This window comes from Somniosus microcephalus, chromosome 1, assembly GCF_052327205.1.
Source record: "Somniosus microcephalus isolate GS21.2 chromosome 1, FLI_Smic_1.0, whole genome shotgun sequence".
In the NCBI taxonomy this organism is placed as follows: Eukaryota; Metazoa; Chordata; class Chondrichthyes; order Squaliformes; family Somniosidae; genus Somniosus; species Somniosus microcephalus.
The window spans coordinates 35,128,099-35,151,176 of NC_140987.1; the positions used below are offsets into that span (position 1 = coordinate 35,128,099).

General features: G+C 41.5%; 1 protein-coding gene across 4 annotated transcripts in view; it reads right to left on the reverse strand.

Annotated features, from left to right (window-relative positions):
* Positions 1 to 4,926: 4,926 nt before the first annotated feature.
* The window catches only part of fbxo8 (F-box protein 8), a 120,434-nt gene continuing 102,282 nt past the window's right edge, over positions 4,927 to 23,078 (reverse strand). For all 4 annotated transcript variants that reach the window (XM_085977720.1, XM_085977710.1, XM_085977705.1 and 1 more), the window contains exons 4-6: positions 18,978 to 19,096; positions 16,153 to 16,349; positions 4,927 to 10,910 (exon numbers count right to left, since the gene is read on the reverse strand). In XM_085977720.1, coding sequence (XP_085833846.1) covers positions 10,723 to 10,910; positions 16,153 to 16,349; positions 18,978 to 19,096 — 504 coding nt within the window. In that variant the 3' untranslated portion in view covers positions 4,927 to 10,722. The remainder of the gene's footprint in view (positions 10,911 to 16,152; positions 16,350 to 18,977; positions 19,097 to 23,078) is intronic.

The window sequence follows — 23,078 nt, forward strand, 5'->3', positions numbered from 1 at the left end:
AGGGGTTACGGGGATCGGGTGGGATATGTGTCGGTGCAGGCTCGATGGGCCGAAATGGCCTCTATCTGCACTGTGGGGTTTCTGTGATTTCTGTGAAATACCCGGGAGTTATTTCAAAGCAGCAGTAACGTCATTGCAAAGGCACGGTGAAAAGTGGGCTGAGAAGGGAGATTGATCCTTAGGATTAATTGCAATCGTTTCGTTATCGATATTTTTCACTGTGTACACTGTAGAGTTTGTGACTGGGATTATTTGGGGTTGGATCCTTATTTTGCCTAGAACTTCTAACCCCCTCCCCCCCCCCAATGCAATTGAGAGAGGGAATACAAGTGACAATTTAAGTTGAATCAATCATAGCTAAAAGGGAAGAGGACAAAAAAAATCGGATTACTTTATTATGTGAAACATGAAGCTGGTTAAAGGGCGTGATCATCAATCGGACGGTAAATCTGTGCATGTAAATTCTTGCATTGATTTGAGATTCGACTGATTTGGAACAGTTACAATCTGCACTTTATCCGGCAGTAGATTGTAACCTTTAGTTTATTATAGGGCGCCAGCAAGCAACGCACTCAATTTCCAGTGCGCACGATCGTCACTTTATTCCCAAACGGGCAGCAACATGTACCGGAAAGGAAGGGGAGGATCTTCCCGAAGCAAAAAGAGCGGGTCCCATCTCAGCACAAAGATGTGCTGGAGTCCAAAGCAATCCCGGTCCAGAGAACATCGCAAAGCTATGAAAAGTGATGGAAATCTCTCATTTACCATCAAGATAGAAAAGAGCATATAGATGGACCGGGGAATTAGTGTATCTCTCTGATCACTAATAATAGTCTTTATCAAGCCTCTTATAATGTTTGTTGGGATATTAGAGTTTGTGACTGGGAATATTTGGTGTAGGATCCTTATTTTCCCTGGAAGTTAAATTTGCCACCAGTCACCCTTCTCCTAAATAGTTAACGATTTAGTTTAGGTACTAATCTAAAGAATCACCTGTAGGACAAAAGGGTATATTTAGTCTTTCCAAAACCAACATCTGCCACACCGAGTAAACTAGTTTTGAACTTAAAATACCTGCTGAGTATTTCCAGCATTTCCTGTTATTATTTTTAACTTAACCCCATCGTGTAGACCTGCAGATGTAAATCACTGTTCGGATATATTTAGTCGACCACGGATCATCACATTCCAGCCTCTGTGGACTTCCTCCCGCAGGATGCTGGACCTCAACTGATCTAATACGTGCAACCTCACCCTTCCATACTAGGGGGTACATAGGGTGACATTTCCTGTGTATGTTGTGCCCAGAGACACGTGTAATCGGGGCATAAAGCAAACACCCGGCGCAAAAAGTGGAGGAATCTCGGGCGCAAATGTGTTAACAGCTACGCCCAAATTTCCTCGATCTTTTACGTCCGTCTACCGATCCCTGTGCCCTGCTGCATCTCCGCATTATAATGGCTTTGGCTTTGCAAGCTAAAGAGCTGTGCAAACGAATTTCCTGCAATTATGCTGGTCAAAATAGGTGTAAAACTACGCCCAGAATTTCAGGCGCAGCCGGAAGTAATTTTTCTGGTGTTTTGTTGCTTTTTTTAAGCAAATTTTTAAATTACTACTCACTGAGATCTACACTGTATTTTTTGTTTCTTTGAATGTATTGTTATGGGACCAGTATAAGTCACAATAAAAATTGAAAAGCTTCAATGATTGCATGTTCTTAAACATGTCGGGGTAGAGTTTCTGCTTTGGGCGGAATCGGGAAATTGCGCACTAAATGCGCGTGAAATTGCACTAGCTAGGTTACAGTTCAGGTTTAATTCACAAATGTAAAATCTTCCATGAACTAGCACAATCGGGCAATGTAATCGAACACAATCGTTTCTTTATTTTTCTTTCCATTAACAATTATTCCTTAATGTATTTAAGAGCGGTAACCTGGGGCAGTTTTATTAATACAGCTGAAAATGGGTTTACCACCCAAGGTAAGCATTTATGTGAGTATCCCGATGTAAAATCACTGAAAAGAACATTAAAAAAACTAGACTAAACCATTTCATAGTTTCGTTGGCATACACTAATTGATTTCTTAATAAATTAAATATTTTTTGATATGAAAAAAACGTTTAAGATGTGCCTGTGCGCCTAAGAAAATGAGCACAATTGAAGAGCCTTCCCGAACCAGCGCAATCTTGCAATTTTGACCTGGGGTGGGTGTGGCCAGTTTTGTGGGCAGGGCCTGATTCAGGTGAATTTAATTTTGAACCAGTGTAAAAGATTGTGGAAAACTCGAGCATATGTAGTAACTCTCATTCAAATTTCCCAATCCTTTACGCTGGTTTGGTCGATTCTGCCCGGATTGTGGGGCTATAATTAGCGGAAACTCGACCCCATTGTGCCCAATGTGCATGAATGATGGTTAGATGGCTTTAAACTTTAATTTTCATACTTAAAGAAGGAATATAGGGTGCAAGTTCGGTGCTTTTCTTGGACCCCGATTGTTTACGCTGATGGCTGCTCATTTCGCCCATTTTTTACATTCTGGTGTATGTTACGTATTCGGGACGACTTTCCTGAACCAGGGACTCTTCTGGGGATGTGGTTTGTCCGGGACACAGTCCCTCATGCGGGGACATATAGTCACCCTACCCCAGAGGGCTGTGGAGGCTCGCTCATTGAGTATATTCAAGACAGAGGTCGGTAGATTTTTACATACTAATACAATCAATGGATAGAATAGTGGAGGGAGGTATAGTTGAAGTAGAAGATCAGCCATGATCTTATGGAATGGCAGAGCAGGCTCGAAGGGCCAAATGGCCTATTCCGGCTCCTAATTCTTATGCTCTTAACGAGATTGGCATGTATAAAAACAAAATAACCGCATGACTGGGCTTAATTTTAAGTGTAATTTCCCCATTACACCTCCACAGGAAATGCCACCCTCCTACATCCATACTTTTTATGCTCAAATTCTTGTAATCAAATTTACGTTATGTAAAGCACAGTACACCAAATGACAAATCAGTGCAAAATGCAAGACTACTTGCACCTGTTAGGTGCAGTACGCCTACATTTTTTTTTAAATATAAATTTTTTCTTAATTAACATTGTACCTACTTTTCTTGCTAGATACTATAAACATACAACTATCTCCTCCCTCAAGAAAAAAAAATGACCTAATGATATCACACCATATAGCATATCTGCACTTTGATTGCGAAGTGTGCAAATTTGTTGAACATTTCAATGCAAATGATCTATCTCTCATTTTTCAATGAGTAAGGATTAAAGCAGTATTATATTCCTATAAAATGAACCAGTTCTCCTGATAAGCTTTAAAGCTGCAACGTACTCTAGACTGGGGTGTGTTCAAGCTTTTATGTCGGGGGGGGGGGGGGGGGGCGCCAGGGGTGGTCACATATAAAGTTTAAATTCAATCTAAAAACAGTCCTTTCCAAAACTCCAGGCCCAATAATTTCAAACCGTACAAAATCAGCAAATAATACAAGGGCAAAAAGGAGCGAGTTGGCTGGGAGGGTTGGATTGCCGGGGGTTAAGGCCACAGGTAGAATAGGCTGGCTCCATACAGAAATTGTAGTTGGTCTTTCTATTAAAGGAGTTAAATGTCACTCGGAACAGCTTTTAATTCCCTGTCTCAGTTTAAAAGGTATCTCAAACTGACCACTGGTGGAATTCAGACTTTAAATGCATTTTGTGCGGTGGGAAGACGACAACTTTATGTTGAAAAAACTTTAATAAATTCCTGGGTAATTTGATATCCCATTCTTCAGTGATCCTCTGTTTTTGTATATTGTATGAGATTCGTTGAGCTCAAATGTCCTATTATTCTTAGTAAGATTATGGCTATTGGAATAGCACATAATAAAAGGCATACACTAGGATAGATTAACCACTTCAAGATCATCTGTAATTATGTGCAACTTGACAAATTGGGCTCAGCAGTACAATGCATAATATTTGACCCAAGAAATCGTACAGCATCTTATCGGTCGTTACCCCATTAAAGCCAAGATAGGTAGCTTGTGTCTTGATCAAAATTAACTTAGACTCTTTAACTGAATAGATTTTGTTTCGACAATGTTTCTCCTTCTATTGAAACATTTCAATTCTGTGTGTTAATTTCTATATTAATGAAGGTACATGGTGGGACGTCCTGGTTTTTAAACCTCTCCATGGCCTCGCCTCTCATTACTGTAATCTCCTCCAGCCCCACAACCCTCCAAGATATTGGCGCTCCTCTAATTCTGGCCTCTTGAGCATCCCCGATTTCAATCGCTCCACCATTGGTGACCGTGCCTTCCGCTGCCAAGGCCCTAAGCTCTGGAATTTCCTCACTAAACCTCTCCACCTCGCTCTCCTCCTTTAAGACGCTCCTTAAAACCTACCTCACATCTGCCCCAATATCTCCTTGTTGTTAAATTTTGTTTGATAATTGCTCCTGTGAAGCGCCTTGGGCAGTTTTACTACGTTGAAGACGCTATATAAATACAAGTTGTTGTCGATGTTGATATTAAACCAAAATGTTTATTGGCAAAATACATTAAACGTGCATCTTAAAATTATTCAAAATGAGCAAGTTTTTAAAAAACGGAATATATTGCAGAAGAATGAGGCCTATATTCCGCTTTTGTAGGGATGTTTTCTTTTTAGTAATTTTATACAAAACGTGGAACACCATATTTATTATGGACACTTCACAATATAAGGTAAAAGCACTAGTTGCATAGTGAAGTTGCTAAACAAGTTTGAATATCCTTGAACATTTTATCAAAGTAATTCTCTCCAATATTCTTAGTTAAAAGTTCAAAGTAATTAAAATTCCTTTGCAAACATGCAGAAATAACGCTCCGTGGTTTGACTTTCACTGCTGAATGCAAGGCATTTTTGTACCACACAGAAAACAAGATATCAATTTGACAAGTTGTTTTTAATAAAAGTTATAAACCTCAAAGTACAGATCATAATTGACAGGAGGTATAAAAAAACCTTAAACATTTAGTGCCATTAAATTAAACATCCTTCCAGTCGTTTTTTTTATTTCCTAAAAATTCATTGCCTTGAGTCAAAGATCTTTACGTCAGTCTGTAGGTATTGGCGAATGCACCCACATTGAAAATGCACATGCTTGAAGAGGCCTCATAAGATTCAGGCAACTTCAATCTTCTCTGGCATAAAACTGCAGATTTTAAAACAAACTTAAAGGGGAGGGTAGGAAACAGAAAGTAAAGTATTCCACTCTGGAGGAAAGTTTCCTCTGGGTATGATACTTCTAACAAATATCATAACCATTTATATATTTTAAAAAGTCTATGATTTTGCTATATCCAGTGCAAAGTCTTCCCCGCAACTTCTCAAAAATTACTTGATGCCCACAAGAACAGGGTTTGCAATGCGAGTAAATCTATTTCTTCAGGAGCACGCGACTAACCATCGACATACAACAAATATCTCCAATCGAATATCAAAACACATGAATGGTTCATTGCCGCTCAAATACAAAGCAGTATAAAATATTAAAATAGTAATTTTTTGATACAAAAGGCTAATTAAAAAAGTAAGTTTGCGTACCGCCGTACCTTTAATACGTATGATTTTTCGAAAAGTGAATAGTATGCCCATTCATTTTATGAATAACTTCCAGTCTATATAGAGGATTGTTGAAGAGATGGTGCTCTGTAATAATGCATGGGATTTTAAAAATTAATTTTGTTGCAGCCCATGTCTCAAATACATAGTCAGCTTTTTCACCCCCTTCCTGTTACTGTTATACATATAGTAAAATCTGCAAACTCCACTGCTGCCTGATGATCAGATTTCCTGCCCAGCTGGTTGCATATGGAAGCTCTCCACTTTTTTCTTATCATTTTCAGTAAAACCATGAAACAGCACAAATGAATCGAAAAACATACTGAAACAGAGAACACCTCTTTACGTCGCAATAAGGTCCTCTGTTAATAGTAAGATCACAGCAGATTTGATTTAATAAAAGAAAAGCCACAAAAAGTGGAAAGTATGTGCAATCAATTCAATGTGGAAAGTAAAAAAAAAAAAACACCTAATTAGTTTCTCAAAACATTCCACTAAAAAGATGCAGTAGATTTAAAATGAATGCAGTAGCTTTCAATGCACGAGTATAAAATGAGGATTGGAGATGGTTACGCTTAGTTTAAAATTTATATGCCTGTTAAAAAAAAAAATAGCATTCCCTGCATTGTAGTTGGTATTGCTGAACCCTGAATCTCTCATACACCAGCAAAATGAAGCTATAAAACAGGAAATTCAACTCCCAACTCGAAATGTGGTGAAATTGAATGGGTTTATTATTTCTGGCTGGCCATATGGCACCAGGACATGCAGCATTCTAGGGCATATCACACTGCTTCTACTCCAAGTAAGATGAGGATGGAATCAATAATAATGGACTGGGGTTCCCTGTTCTAATGTGTTTTGTTCAATATTTTTGGGGAACACAATGCAATTTGTAGTAAATTTTCTGGATCTGTCAGTTCACCAGCAGTTTTCAGTTAGGGTTGATTTCACTTCAACTTAAGTCACTGAAAGTTAATTTATCAGTCTTTTACCAAACTTCAAAATAAAACAGAAAGCTAAACTTCTCTACCACAAGGCATAACAGTGCCATAACAGCCTTTCAACGGGATACACTAGAACCCTGTTTACATTATTGATAAAATGAATGACCAGTCCTTTCTCTATTTGATTACAGCCAATCCTATGAGAGTCAAAATTGTGGCAGGAACGTTTTCCTGTGTGTATGCCATGTGTAGAAAAACTGTAAATGTATTCTTTATAAAGACATTGACTATTTCGCTACACGTCGCGCGCACACAGAAAGGCTCGTGTTCACCAGCCCATAAATTTCCTCCGAGTTATTTTAATGGATGGGAAATCAGAAGCTGGCAAGCGCAGAGTGTCAATCTTTGGCCAAAGTCTTCTCCAAAACGCAACTTTGATCATCGAGTGGAAGAATATGTTTGGGAGGAACCAAGGTGACTTTGGGCCTATGGTTCCCAAACGCTCTCCACCACTGGGGTTTTTTTTTCTCGTGTCATGTCTAGGTCCATTGTAGACTGATTGGTAGAGACTTATTGCCGTGATTGGTCAACAATTCCATTATCGCTGTATCACGTAACTACCAGGATGGTAGAAGGCGAACTCTATGGACCCTGGTCTTTTTTCGTCCAGCAATTCCTATGCCCCCAATATAAAACTGACCTTATGGCAAGGTTATATACAATCTAGCAACAAAAGATTATTTAAAAATTAAACTTATTCAAGGGTAACTAAAGCTATATTTAAAAAATAACCTAAAAAAAGAGATTTCCAGCCCTCCCCCCACGACTCTTATTTTGCACCCAGGGGCTAGATTTTCAAAAGCTGCTACCTGTAATACATGATAGCAGCAAATGTCAGAGACAAATTTAGAATAACTTATATATACACATAATATTTAAATAATAGCTAATTCTACAATGAATCCCTGTGCAAAAGAGCAATTACCTTCTTACAATTCAACTAAAATAAACTTTATTTACAGCAACATTTATATTAACTTTTTTTTTTTTTTTTAAAAGAGTCTGTAAACAGTACTGAAAAGATCATCCTATGTTTTGATTATAAATTTGCTTCTATTCAAGCGAGAAGTCAGTTTAAAATTTGAGACGTGGCTTAACGAACATTTTCAGTTATCCTTTGAGGTTTTTTTTTTGCATTTCTACAATGAAAAACCAGGTCACTATGAATCCTGGTTTTAGTGACTCCCCTGAAAGTCCCACTCCCATGGCTGATGCAGAGCATTCTCAGATCAGTGTTTTTGGCCAATGGGATTATATAGGTATAAGTAAGGGCTTTGCAAAACATCAACCATCTTCCACCATCGCTACTTCTCAAGGCGAATACGTTGTGTCAGTTGACATCTTCTACCATTTGCCCTTTCAATTCCACCCTTATGCTGATGTGATCAGTGGGCACTGCAATCCAGAGAGCTCAAGGAACGATTTTGTCTGAATTTTAAAATTATCAGGGAAAGCTACATACCTTTAAAACATTTTAGGCTCATCAAAGGTGAGGGTACCGATGATGAACCAAATGATACTTCCCCCTCCAATTTTGGTAAAAAGCACCCCTCGTTCAGAATAAAACAAAGACCCGATGAGCTTTTTCTCTAACCTTACAACAGCTGCCCTACCTCATCGTTGAGTCTTTCCCCATTCCTGCAGTCAGTTTTCCCGACACATCCGAGCGATATTGCCAAGTTATTGCCCAATGTGGGCTGGATCACGGCCATTTTGAGCTGTAGGCCTGTGCTCATTAAGGACAAGGTTTGAGGCTGCCAAAGGCCACCTTGCATAGAACCCATTCAGCCAACCAAAAGACTTCCACTCCACTAGTTTGGGCTAGGTAGAAACCCCAAGTCCCAGAGAAAGTACGGCGTGTTAGCTAAATACACTATCCTAAATATTATCTTTCCATTAGTCTGTTGGTGCACTGTGTCCTTCATGCATCAAAACACTAATTTATCTACTTTAATCTGTAAAGTGCACTAATGATAAATACTCAGGCCATTGGAACGCTAGAATGATATTGGGTTCTCATTATGGAACTGGAAACATATCACATGGAAAGAAAACAGAAACCATTTCCAGCCCATTACAGAGGAGCAATTAAAAAAAGACCATTTTGGAACCTTATCCCGTCTGAGTGTATGTGTTTTTCTTAAATCATGTAACTCCGCACTACATAAATCACTCCTCTATGGAATATTTACCAGTGACATGTGCAGGAACTAAAATCCAGGTGGTAAATATCTGATCCACTCTACTTGTAAAATCCTAAATTACATTTCTTCATCTTCCTTCAAGCGACTGTAGGATTGCCTTGCCTTGCGTGCACATGTTGTTAATGGAAGACAGTTAAAGACTGATACAGGAGCAATGGACATTTTAGCATCGGGATTTCTGTAATGCACGTTTGTTTCTGACGTTTCTGTTGCACCCCTCGTTCGATAAAACTTGATCTTTAGAAACCAGACTTCAACTTTTCTCACTAGCAAATATTTTCAAAAACAAGAGTTTTTAAATTCTTCCAACAAGCCTCTACTCTCCTCGCATTGATTCCATGCGAAACTTTGGGTTCCATGAACAATGGCTACCTTCTGGTGCCCTGCCCATACAGCCATTATTTATGTGCAACGCTTGACTGCGACTGCGGGCAGGCTATTTGACTGCGTGGGGCACCACAGCCTAGGCTGACCCCCGACCTCACCCAACATTCGGGTGCGTGTATTGCAAGAATCGCTGGGCTGCGCCAGTCATGGAAATGCTGGCCAACTTTCCACCTTGCTAACTGAAGGCCAATTTTAATGCTCACACTGACACCAATGTTCCCTTTAAGCTGCTCTGGAGGATCCTGCGCAGTCGGCTCACCGGCTTTTAAAAATGGGGAAAAACCGCGCAGGTGCGGAATTTTGAATGAGCCGCACAGCCCATGAAAAGTAGCTGTGTGGCCCAAATAAAAACGAGAGGAAACATTGACTGACACCACGGCTGAGAACGGTTAATGCAGCACAGGCCAGGTGTCAAGTGTGGAACCCATTGTGACCCTGTATGGTTCGGTTACTCACGCATTCAAACTGGGGAGTCTGGAGCATGCATCTTTTCAAAAACTTAAGAGAACAAGTGATTTTCTTGAACCAGCTTAAATAATAACTGGTTTAAGCACAACCACACGAGATCGGTTCGAACGAACTTCTCGATTTCCTAGCACGCCAAACACCTCAAGACAACTTCCCATCAAAATAGGACTTCCTATCAATACATGAAAAGCCAAGATAAATCAAAGTAGATGTTTAAAAAGAGAAGAAAAGAAAGCAGAGGAAAGATGATACTTTGGAAAAGTATTAAATAGGATTTCATAAAAGTTAATCATTCATACAGCCTTTAAACCAGCACACATAACTTGATAATAGTTTCAAAGATGTTTTGATAACAGTTAAAATAGTGTTCTTTCATGACTGGGTACTAAATGTGAAAATAGATCTTTTATAGCTACAATCTGGGTCGGAGGTCAACCCATAGAAAAAGTATTGGTGTCTGAACCACCTCATACGTCAAAGACCGCATAACAAAGTGCTTTTTTTTTTTTTGCTTCTGCAACATAAAAGTTCAAATTCAATAAAGAGAAAATAGTCACCTAATTTGTACAGAGAAAAATCTTTTAGTTAAAATACTTCACAATAAAATAATTATATGATTATAAATCTCTCTTATTTTGCAATATTTACACACATCACATGCATTAAAAAAAGGGGGGTGGGGGGGAAAAAAAGGTTAGGGGGTTAATAGTCCCACTTAATTTGTAGGCCCAACCACCAATTTCTAATGCTTTTGTAGCCCTTGTACTTTTACGCCAGTTTTAGACGAATCTATTTCCCAAACTGCTGCGTCAGACCATTGGCACGACTATGTGCAACTCATGATAACTAAATAATATAAAAACGCAAACAGGTATTCAGTTACCAAAGTGCTAACAATGGCAAGATGGAAACAAAAAGGATTTGATTGTACACAGAGGTTACAATGGCCAGCACTAAAATAATCCTCGTGTTTACAAAAAGGTCAATATACTTCATTGTGCAACTTTTATCGGTTTGACCCTAATGTTCTGTAAGTGTTGTTAATGGTGCTTTTAGGCAGCCACGTGACCAACAAGGTAGATATTGTCATATAGGTGTCCTACAAAATCCTCACTAATATTGTGGGCAGCATGACGGGTGTTCCGGATGAATTCCCGCTTGGACATCTTGTTCTTCACGTGCGGGCTATTCAAATCGATGGAAAGAAGGATCAAAGAATAGCAAAGTACGTAAACAGCATCTGCATAAAAGAAACAGAACTTGCAGTCAATTTATGCAACAATGCAGTATTAGATAGGATTACCCTAATTACACAGAATTGCTGTCTTGCTACTGACAATGTTGGGCAGCTGGATCTCTACAGAAGCATTTTAGACGAAGGCAGATTTTTCCATTTAATCAACAGATGCCACCTGTTCACACTGGCAGTGGAAGCCAGATCTAATAATGCATTCGTTCAATAAGATTCCAGTTATTTATCTTACTGACACTTTAAAAATAACTCAAACTTTCAATAGAACTTTAAAAATATATATTTTGGCACTTTTGATTAAATTATGCAAGAGTAAGAATAGACTGGACGTTGGGCAGTTCTTCTTTTCCCAGAGAGTAGTGAGCCTCTGGAATACATGGCCGGCTGGTGCAGTGGGCGCTGACTCTCTGTCTGCCTTTAAAAGAGAGAGCTGGACCGGTTCCTGACTGGGGCAGGGATCGCGTCATACAGAAGGCAAGTGTCTGGTCCATCAACTGCAATGCCTTGTGCATCACAAAAATATACACTGACCGCCCCAGCCAAAAGTCATGCAATCTCCTGGGAGAGGTGAAAAAGAGAGATAAAATCCCAGACCAATTCGGGAAAGAAATCTGGAAAATTCTTCTCTGACCCCTTTAGGCGATCTAAACTAGTCCAGGAGACCACTCTAGTCCTGATTAATGTTATACAGTACCTACCTTTTATACAACAATAATTACATTTAAATATTGCCTTTAATGTAGTAAAATGACACAAAGCTGGGTGGGCATGTGTGCTGAGGAGGAGGATGCAGAGAAACTCCAGTACGATTTGGACAGGTTGGGCGATTGGGCAGATGCAGTATAATGTGGATAAATGCGAGGTTATCCACTTTGGTGGCAAAAACAGGAAGGCAGATTATCTGAACGGCAATAAATTGGGAAAAGGGGAAGTGCAACGAGACCTGGGCGTCCTTGTGCACCAGTCGCTGAAGGTAAGCATGCAGGTACAGCAGGCAGTTAAGAAGGCAAATGGTATGTTGGCCTTCGTAGCGAGAGGATTTGAGTACAGGAGCAAGGATGTCTTGCTGCAGTTGTACAGGGCCTTGGTGAGACCACACCTTGAGTATTGTGTGCAGTTTTGGTCGCCTTATCTGAGGAAGGATGTTCTTGCCATGGAGGGAGTGCAGCGAAGATTCACCAGACTGATACCTGGGATGGCAGGAATGACGTATGAAGAGAGATTGAGTCGATTAGGCTTATATTCGCTAGAGTTTAGAAGAATGAGAGAGGATCTCATTGAAACTTATAAAATTCTAACAGGACTAGACAGACTAGATGCAGGAAGGCTGTTCCCGATGGCGGGGGAGTCCAGAACCAGGGGTCACAGTCTAAGGATAAGGGGTAAGCCATTTAGGACTGAGATGAGGAGGAATTTCTTCACCCAGAGAGTGGTGAACCTGTGGAATTCTTTACCACAGAAGACAGTTGAGGCCAATTCATTAAATATATTCAAGAAGGAGTTGGATATATTTCTTAATGCTAAGGGGATCAAGGGATATGGGGAGAAAGCAGGGACAGGGTACTGAATTTGGATGATCAGCCATGATCTCATTGAATGGCGGAGCAGGCTCGAGGGGCCGAATGGCCTACTCCTGCTCCTAGCTTCTACGTTTCTATGTAAAATGTTCCAAAGCGCTTCATAGAAGCGTTAGCAAGCAAAATTTGACACCAAGTCACATGAGGAGATATTAGGTCAGGTGACCAAAAGCTTGGTTGAAGAGGTAGGTTTGAAGGAGTGTCTTCAAAGAGGAAAGAGAGGTAGAGAGGCAGAGAGGTTTAGGGAGGGAATTCCAAAGCTTAGGCAGCTGAAGGTGTTACATACGAGATGTTATAAAATGTTTTAAATAAACACTACAGCAAAGATTCCACACTCCCAGTGGGGAGCAATGCTCACAAGGGCATCGTGGAAAATCGAAGGTTCACAGTGCGTGATTTTACATCGAACCTTTTAATGTGCAAAATATCATGGGCTGCGTGCCTGGGATGCATTCCTCCTGAGCGCTGTTCCCCACTAGGAGTGAGGAATTGAGCCTTATGTATCTTCACATGTACACACACCTGAGGGAGGTTTAGCTCATCCAAAGTTTAAAATTTTTTTTTTTTAATTCATTGATGGGATGTGGGCGTCACTGGCTAGGCCTGCATTTAGTGCCCATCCCTAATTGCCCTTGAGAAGATGGTGGTGAGCCACCTTCTTGAACCACTGCAGCCCATATGGTGTAGGTACACCCACAATGCTGTTAGGAAGGGAGTTCCAGGATTTTGGCCCAGCGACAGTGAAGGAACGGCGATACAGGTCCATGTCAGGATGGTGTGTGGCTTGGAGGGGAACATCACCACCTACAAGTTCCCATGCGTCTGCTGCCCTCGTCAGCAACATAGAATTATACAACACAAAAGGAAGCCATTCGGCCCATCGTGCCTGTGCTGGCTCTTTGGCAGAGCTAGCCAATCAGTCCCACTCCCCTGGCCTTTCCTCATAGCCCTGCAAATTTTCCCTTGATCAAAATCTTAAAAGAAAAACATAAGTAACAGTACAAAATGTGACTCATGGTATAGACATTTTCTACATAACAAGAGTCACCACACTCTGAGGGTAGTTCATTATATGAAGTGCTTTGAGACATTCCAATAACACGATAAGGTGCTACATAAATACAAGTATCTGTATTTCTTGATTTTTTTTTACATCGTATCACAGGTGGCTTGAAACGATGGCATAAGCTAAAGGGATAATGATAATGGGTTGTGAAACTTTGGAATTCGCTGCCCCAAAGTGCTGTGGATGCTCAGTCGTTGAGTATATTCAAGGGCGAGATCGATAGATTTTTGGACTCCAGAGGAATCAAGGGATATGGGGATAGGGCAGGAAAGTGGAGTTGAGGTCGAAGATTAGCCATGATCTCATTGAATGGCGGAGCAGGCTCAAGGGTCCGTATGGCCGACTCCTGCTCCTAATTCTTATGTTAAAGCTGTTTAGCATCATTGGAACCCCTAGAAGCATCAAATTCTGTGCCATGGATGCAAGAGCTGAATGCCAGAGGAAAGGTGAGGGCGACTGTCTTTAACGTCAAGGCAGCACTCAAACCGAATATGGCACCAAGGCACCTAGCAAAGCGGAGGTCAATGAGGGTCAAGGGAAAAACCCTCTAGTGGCCGGAGCCATACGTGACATACAGGAAGAGAGTGGAGGTTGCCAGAGGCCAATCGTTGCAGCCCCAGGACATCGATGCAGGAAGTACATCAGGCCAGTGTCATCAGCTCAAACATCTTCAGATGCTTCATCAATAATCTTCCTGCCACCATAAGGCTAGAAGTGGGGCTCGCTTGCTGATGAGCCCACAGTGTCCAGCTCCATTCATAACTTCTCGGATATTAAACAGCTCATGTCAGCCTCCAGTCGGAACCTGGACAACATCCTGGACTGACGGCTGGCAGGCAACATTCTAACCAGTGATGCAATTCATAACACACATCAGGAGATCTGGCAACCAGCGTTATTCTATTTTTGTTGCCTTTAAAAAAAAAACTGACGGTAAATGTCATGGCAGATTAATGCCATGGTTTGAACTGTTGCAATCCGGAAAATGTGAAATAGAATTAAAAGCACTTAATCCAGGGTGGCTTTAAACTCTCTGAGCTGATTTTACATAGAACTTACAGCGCATAAACAGGCCATTTGGCCCAACTGGTCTATGCCGGTGTTTAATCTTCAAAATCTCATGTGGAGCATATTGACAAAAGAAAAATCTCAAGATATTGCTCAATGCAGAATCTGAACATCTTTTCTCAATTTTACACTGAGTTAAATCGTTAGATTAATGACATGCCAGTGTTAGACATCGCCAGTTTAATCAATAATTTTTTTTTAAACTTAGCAATTACGTTAGTAATGTTACTACTTGGCTCTGTTGCCAGCAAATTAGTCCTATGACTTCAGTTGAGCTGACAGCTTGTACCTTCTAGTCCTTCCACACGAAGGGCAGAATTGTCCGAGGCCTGGGCAACACATTCACGATTGCCTGACAAGCTGCCCACGGTGTGCGAGGTCCCACCAGTGGCCTGGAGCCTCAGAAAATTCTGTCCATTTTCCCTACGTATTTAACTGCTCATTAGTGCTCGCTGTCACTATTTTAAGTTGACTGAGTATATTCTTGTCAAAATGCTATACTCTAAACAATGTAACAAATTGCAATTGGTCTGCCCTTTGGGTTTCAGACTCGCAGTTTAATTTAGAAGACGATAACAAACGTGATCTAATGGGGCTACTGCCACATTTGCATTGACGTGAAGGAATTCTGGTTGCACATTGCCAGACAAATGGGAACATAACTCCAGATGCAAGTCCTGATTAGGTTTCAGAGCACACTGAAGCCAAGTTGTGTAAAAACCCTCATATTTCGGTTGAGCTTGATACTGCGTGGAGTGCAACCATTGGGCACTTTCTCGAGCACTTTATAAATTTACTTCAGGATCTTTTGAATGTTGCATGGACAACAAAGCGGGCACCCTGCATCTGCATCCGCAACCCATTAAATATTTAGCTACAGGGAGCCGTCCTCCCCAACTGGAGAGTTCCAAGTCCAACACACATGTGCAGAGCTCCCTCCTAGGTAGCAACAGAATTTGGGCGCTGGCAACCGACTGGTTCGTGCAGTGCAAGCACAGAGTAAGAATCAGATTACACATCTGAGCTGTCCATGCAGTTGGTTATTTAGTATGATTTGTGCCACTATTGGTATAGATTCAACACTCTATAAAATAGGATAACTTGCTTTACCCGACTTCTTTATGATACATAAATACTTCAGTGAGTGCAGGTTAAATTGTCAGAAAGCTTAATCACGCTTAACTCTGTCCTGGAAAAATATACATACATCATGCTCAGTTTCTCCAATAAGGCAAAGTTTAACAAACTAAAGCAGCAAGCTCGAGTGTCTTTTCCTTGTTTCCAAGATTGCAAAAAATGTCATCTGCATCCTGCACTCTCGCGCATTCTTTTCTTTCATTAATGAATTGCTGGGCCAAATTCCCCAAAACACTCAGAGGCTGCAACGAGCTGAAGAGATCATGTTTATACAATCTCTGCAGGAATTCAAGCTGAATTCTTCGGTCCTGGCCTTTGCAAAGTCTGATGGGGCTCTGCAGGTTAAGAAGATAGGTTGTAAAAGGTCAAAGGAGGTTATTACCTGGGCTCAGGCGAAGCTCTCTGGTCACAGCGGGGTTACAAGCACAGAATCGGTGTGAGAATTTGGTGATTAGAGTCTCCAGGTACTCGCCGCGTTCTTCAGGAGCGTGGATGTGCCGAAAGAACTCTCTTAGTGCATTAGGTAGGAACTGGTTGCTGAAATTGTGCAGCGTCACAAGCTCATCTAACACGTCCCTCCTAGAGAAAGCAAAAGGGTCGCAGTGGTAAGAGAAACATTCCATCAATCACAAAGCTTTTGTGATTTAGGGTCACAAAAGTAAATTATATATACCTCTGTCAGCTCAGATAATTGCTGGCATCAGGACTGGAGAGCTAGCTGGCTGAGTTAGCCAAAAAAAAGAGATGCTCAGTGAGAGAAATTAAGGTAGAGGAAGCAGAAGAGACAGTAAACGCAAGAGAGGAAAGGTCTTAAGCACGTGCAGAATTACTGCCGAAGTAACTGAAGGCAGGAACATAGAATAAGAGGAGGCCATTCAGCCCCTCACACCATACAATTAGATCATGGCTAATCTGTATCTTAACTCCATCTACGCGCCTGGGTTCCGTTACCCTCAATACCCTTGCCGAACAAAAATCGATCAATCTCAGTTTCAAAATTTTCAACTGGCCTGGCCTCAATAGCTTTTTTTTTTGGGGGGGGGGGCGCGCGTGGGGAGAGAGTTTTCCAGATTTCCTCTACCCTTTGTGTGAAGAAATGCTTCCTGACATCACCTCGAACGGCCTAGCTCTAATTTTAAGGTTATGCCCCCTTGTTCTCGACTCCCCCCCCACCAGAGGAAATAGTTTCTCTTTCAGAAGCTGCAGTGGTGAAAAAGCTCATCAGTGTCCTCAGAACAGTGTGGAAAAAATACGTCAGGTTTGGAGCCTGGTGGGAAATAATGAGAGAACTGGGACAGAGGGGAGTGCAAGAATTTCAGAGGCACCGTTCCGCTAGTGTGAAAGGAAAGGCCTTTGCGACAGTGCTCCTGAACAGGAAGCAGGGATACACCGGCAGAAGGCTGCAGTATGTGGATGTGCTGATCAGATGCTCACACCGAGATGAAAAGCACCAGGAGTATGGAAAAAAAAAGTCTGCAAACTTTCAGTAGGTGTGTCAGTGTAAAAAAAAAATGGTGTTTGTGAACTTTGTAGAGCAGCTAAGAAAGCCAAAGTGCTAATGATAATGTATGAGGGAACAAAGGCTTAATATGAGGGAAGAAATGATTGAAAGGAATATATCAGAATGATTCAAAGTGAAAATACGAAACTTTCAGGGCTACATCTACTCAATGTTGTAATGGACTGCATCATGAACAGGGCAATGAGAAGTAAACACACTGAAGGCAGAAAGCTAAAAAGATGTAAAAGGAAGACTAATACTGTTCAAGGGACTTAAAAAATACAATATACTCTCAATACATGAAAAAAAAAAGCACAGATGAAGGACTACTGAAGAGAATGGATGCTGATGGCAAGGAGGTGAAGGTGGTGAAAGAGGTTGTATAACCTGGCAAAGGAAGAAGTGAGAAATAGATGAAGATATAAGGTGCTTTAATTGTTGGTGTTTATTGATGAACTGTGGAAACTATTCCGATGGGGAAGAGACAGATCAACAGATATGGAAGAGAGCGCGTATAAAGCTAGTGCCCAGTCAGCACTTCAATATGATGCAGAAAGCTGGACGTTGATGATGGTACAGAACCAGAGCTTGGATGCTTTTGGCGTGTACTGTGCAAGGAAGCGTCTGGGTATCAGCTGGGAGGATAAAGTGACCAACGCTGAAGAGCTGAGAGTGGCTGGTGTGCAGCAACAGAGCTCGCCAAGGTGAAATATTGATAGATAAGAGTGTTTATTATATGACTGAGGGTCAATATGCTCAGGAAGAATGGGTCTCAGCTGGGAAAAGACCATGTGGAAGGCCAAAGCTGAAATAATGAGACGGTGTATGGGAATATTTGAATGGAAGTGACGATGGGCAGGCCGCTGGTGGAGATGGCACACAATATGATGGCGAGTAGTTTTATTACTGCAATATTCACTCAAACAACAAAAGCAAACAAAACTTTTTAAATTAAAAGAAACTTGTTACTCACTACATTTTCCTTCCTTGCCCCCATTATTTCTTAATCTAACTTAGAATATCTTTATTGTTGTAAATAGCATTTCAGCATTACGGTATGTGAGCTGAAACCTAAAAAACTGGCAAGACAAGTAATTTCCCAGGGTCCATCTTACATCTATGGTTGAAAAGGTCATCTAAACCCACACAAAGCCTCATTTAATTTATCCACTGAGGTGCTGAGCCGTACAGACCAGGAACGTTCCAGGTTCAATTCCTGGTGCTGGGCTATAAAATGGCCTCAGTATGCCAGATCGTAAATCAATTAGGGTTTCTTCTCCCGACTGGCGTTCAGCAACTCTAGCAGGCAGTTTTTCCTCAGTCTTTCCTCACAACTTAGTTCCCTAGTACCAGGGATCAGCCTCACGATTTTTTTTTTTTTTTTTTTTTTTTAAATTCATTCTCGGGATGTAGGAGTTGCTGGCAAGGCCGGAATTTATTGCCCATCTCTAGTTGCCTTGAGAAGGTGGCAGTGGGCCTTCTTCTTGGACCACTGCAGTGTAGCGGTTTGACACAACCGAGTGACTTGCTAGGCTACTGCAGCTTCAGGGAGCAGTTAACAGTCAAGAGCGTTGGTGTGGGACTGGAGTCACAGATCGGCCAGACTGGGTACCCAGTCTGGCCGATACGTGACTCCTATCCCACATTACGTGGTTAACTCTGAATACCCTCTGATTTGGGATCAGATATATTTATAAGAATGTTACCTGTCATCTAAATAAATTCGAAGTTTCTTCCAATTTAGTGTTCTTGTGTAGAAAATAAACTTTGCAATTTCCTTCGGAACATTGTCCAGTATGCCTCTGCGAAAAATGTAGCCTATTCCCTATAAGGAAATACATATTCTGTAATATGTGTTTAAACATTATAAAACTGCTAAAATGTTTCTCTTAACATGATAAATAAACATTCCATAAAAGCGGTGGAGTTGTTTGCCAGCAACATTTACAAATTAAGCATATCAAGAGAGCAGAGAGCTGTAGGTAGGCTCTGTGGATTTAGATATTCTAAGCAGCCTAGAGCACAGCACTGAAGCTGTGGCACCCATCATCCTGAGCGGCCACATCCAGATCATAAAGATTAGTGACAAGCTTGCAAATGAGGTAGTTTGCTTGTGGATAGCCCCAAGAGGAACCCTCTGCACGTTCACCCAGGATATTACCACTGCACAAGTAGAATGCACAGATGATGATGATCAAATGCTATGTGGAACATTGATGGTTTCTGAACTGTGGGAACCATGAAAATATCACACCAAGGAAGGCAAAGGTCAGAGATGAGAAATATAATAAATAGCTGTGGGAAAATTCTAATTTGGGCCATAAGTAGAAATGCATTTTTTTTTTTTTTTTGCTATCAACTCTGCAGCAGAAGATTTGGGTTCAAGCCCACTCCAGCACATAATCTAACACTGACACTTCAGTGTTGTACGTACTCAAGGTATGCTGGAGGCCCCGATTTTAATTCCAGGTGGATTCCCGCTCAGGCCAGAGTTAAAACTACAGTCGGGTCTCAATGATGTCATCGGGCCACAACACGTCACTGTAAAGAAGGACCCTGTTGGGCTCCGGCCGTGTGTCCTTAATGCCTACTCAGGAGAGTAGGTTAAAATTGCAGATGTTGCGATCGTGGTGGCTTTCGGACAGGTGAGAGCCGGGGTGATTTTAACTGCCCACCCGCCGGTTTTCTGTTGAGTGAGGGGGGTTAAAATCGTGCCCATTAGCTAAGAACATAAGAAATAGGAGGAGTAGTGGGCCATTCGGCCCTTCAAGCCTGCTCCGCCATTCAATGAGATTATGGCTGATCTTCTGCCTCAACTCCATTCACCGGCCCTATCGCCATATCCCTTGATGCCCTTACTAGTCAGAAATCTATCGACTTCTGTTTTGAATATACCCAATGACTGAGCCTCCACCGCCCTCTGGGGTAGAGAATTCCAAAGATTCACCACCCTCTGAACAAATTTCTTCTCATCTCAGTCCTGAATGCCCTTCCCTTTATCCTGAGGCTGTGGCCCCTGGTTCTAGACTTCCCAGCCAAGGGAAGCATTCTCCCAGCCTCCACCCTATCAAGCCCTGTAATAATTTTGTATGCTTCAATGAGATCCCCTCTCATTCTTCTGAATTCAAGAGAATACAGGCCTAGTTTACTCAATCTCTTCTCATAAGACAGTCCCCCCCATCCCAGGAATCAATCTCGTGAACGTACGTTGCACTCCATCTATGGCAAGTATATCCTTCCTTAGGTAAGGAGACCAAAATTGTACACAGTACACCAGGTGTGGTCTCACCAAGGCCCTATATAATTGGAGTAAGACTTCTTTACTCCTGTATTCAAATCCTCTTGTAATGAAGGCCAGCATACCATTGGCCTTCCTAATGGCTTGCTACACCTGCACATTCACTTTCATTGACTCATGTACAAGGACACCCAGGTCCCTTTGAGCATCTGCATTCCCCAACCTGTCACCATTTAGGAAATACTCTTTGTTTTTTCTACCAAAGTGGATAACTTCACATTTATCCATCTGCCATGTTCTCGCCCACTGAGATCCCCTTGAAGCCTCTTCACACCTGACACTGCCACCTAGCTTTGTATCATCAGCAAATTTGGAAATGTTACATTTAGTCCCCTCATCCAAATCATTGATATAGATTGTGAATAGCTGGGGCCCAAGCACCGATCCTTGCAGTACCCTACTAGTCACAGCCTGCCATCCTGAAAAAGACCCATTTATCCCTACTCTTTGTTTTCTGTCTGTTAACCAATTCTCAATCCATGCTAGTATATTACCCCCAATTCCATGTGCCCTAATTTTGTTCACCAACCTTTTGTGTGGGCTTTCTGAAAATCCAAATACACCACATCTACCGGTTCCCCTTTGTCTACTCCACTAGTTACATCCTCAAAGAACCCCAATACGTTTGTCAAACAGGATTACCCTTTCATAAATCCATGTTGACTCTGCCCAATCTTACTATTAGTTTCTAAATGCCCAGTGATTGCATCCTTTATAATAGATTCCAGCATTTTCCCAACTACTGATGTGAGGCTAACGGGTTTGTAGTTCCCCGTTTTCTCTCTCCCTCCTTTCTTAAATAGCGGGGTTACATTTGCTATCCTCCAATCTGCAGGAACCGTTCTAGAATCTATAGAATTTTGGAAGATGACAACCAATGCGTCCTCTATCCCAATGGCCACCTCTTTCAAAGCCCTAGGATGTAGGTCATCCGGTCCTTGGGATTTATCGACTTTTAGTCCCATTAATTTTGCTAGTACTATATTTTTTACTAATAATAATTTCTTTAAGTTCCTCATTCTCGCCACACCCTTGTTTTTCTCGTATTTCTGGGTTTTTTGTGTCTTCCTCCGTGAAGACAGAAACAAAGTATTTATTTCATTTCCATACCATTTCCTCATTCCCCATTGTAAATTGTCTCGTCTCTGACTGTAAAGGACCTACATTTACCTTCGCCAGTCTTTTCCTTTTCACATACCTATAGACGCTTTTACAATCCGTTTTAATATTTTTTGCTAGTTTGTGCTCATATTCCATTTTCCCTTTCTTTATCAATTTCTTGGTCCCCCCTTTGCTGATTTCTAAGAAGATCCCAATCCTCAGGCTGACCGCTTTTTCAGGCAACTTTATAAGCTTCCTCCTTTGACTTAATACTAGCTTTAATTTCTTTTGTTAGCCATGGTTGGATCACTTTTCCTTTTGGGTTTTGATACCCTGGAGGGATATATGTTTGTTGCAAATTATGCATTATTTCCTTGAATGTTAGCCATTGTATGTCCACCTTCATACCTTTTAGTGTAGTCTCCCAATCTACCATGGCCAACTTGTCCCTCATACCCTTGTAGTTTCCTCTGTTTAGACTGAAGACCTTAGTTTCAGATTGGACTACATCACTCTCAAACTTAACGTAAAATTCAATCATATTATGGTCCCTTGTCCCTAAAGGCCCCTTTACCACAAAATTATTGATTAGCCCTTTCTCATTACACAGTACCAGATCCAGAATAGCCTATTCCCTCGTTGGTTCCTCACATACTGATCCAGGAGACTATCTCGCATGCATTCCAAGAATTCGTCCTCCACACCATTAGCGGTAATTTGATTTGCCCAGTCAATATGTAGATTAAAATCCCCCATGATTACCGTATTGCCCTCGTCACATGCACTTCTAATTTCTTGATTGATACTGTGCCCTACATTACCACTACTGTTTGGTGGCCTATACACAACTCCCACCAATGTTTTCCGCCCTTTGCTGTTTCTTAGCTCCACCCAAACTGATTCCAGTTCTACATCATGATCTGCCGGGCCAAGATCTTTTATCTCTACCGTACCGATCTCATCCCTTATTAACAGCGCTATGCCACCTCCTTTTCCTTTTTGTCTGTCCTTCCTAAATGTTGAGTACAGATCGCGAGCCTGTCTGCCTGTTCAGGTGGTAGTAAAAGATCTCATGGAACTTTTTCAAAGAATGGCAGGGAGTTCTTCCAGTGTTGTGGCAGACATTTACCCCTCAGCCACCACCACCACCACCACCACCACAATAGATTAACTGGGCATTCAGCTCCTTGTTATTTGTGAAACTTTGCTGAGCACAAATTGGCTGCTCAAAGAACAAGTGACCATCCTTCAAAAGTAATCCATTGGCTCTGGAGCACTTGGGATGTTCTGAGGATATGAAAAGCGCTATATAAATGCAAGGTCTCTCTCTTAGGTGGTTGCAGCAACCATCAGCATTGCCTTTCAATTCCTCAAAAGGCCTTACCGTGTTCATCAAGAAATGCTTGAT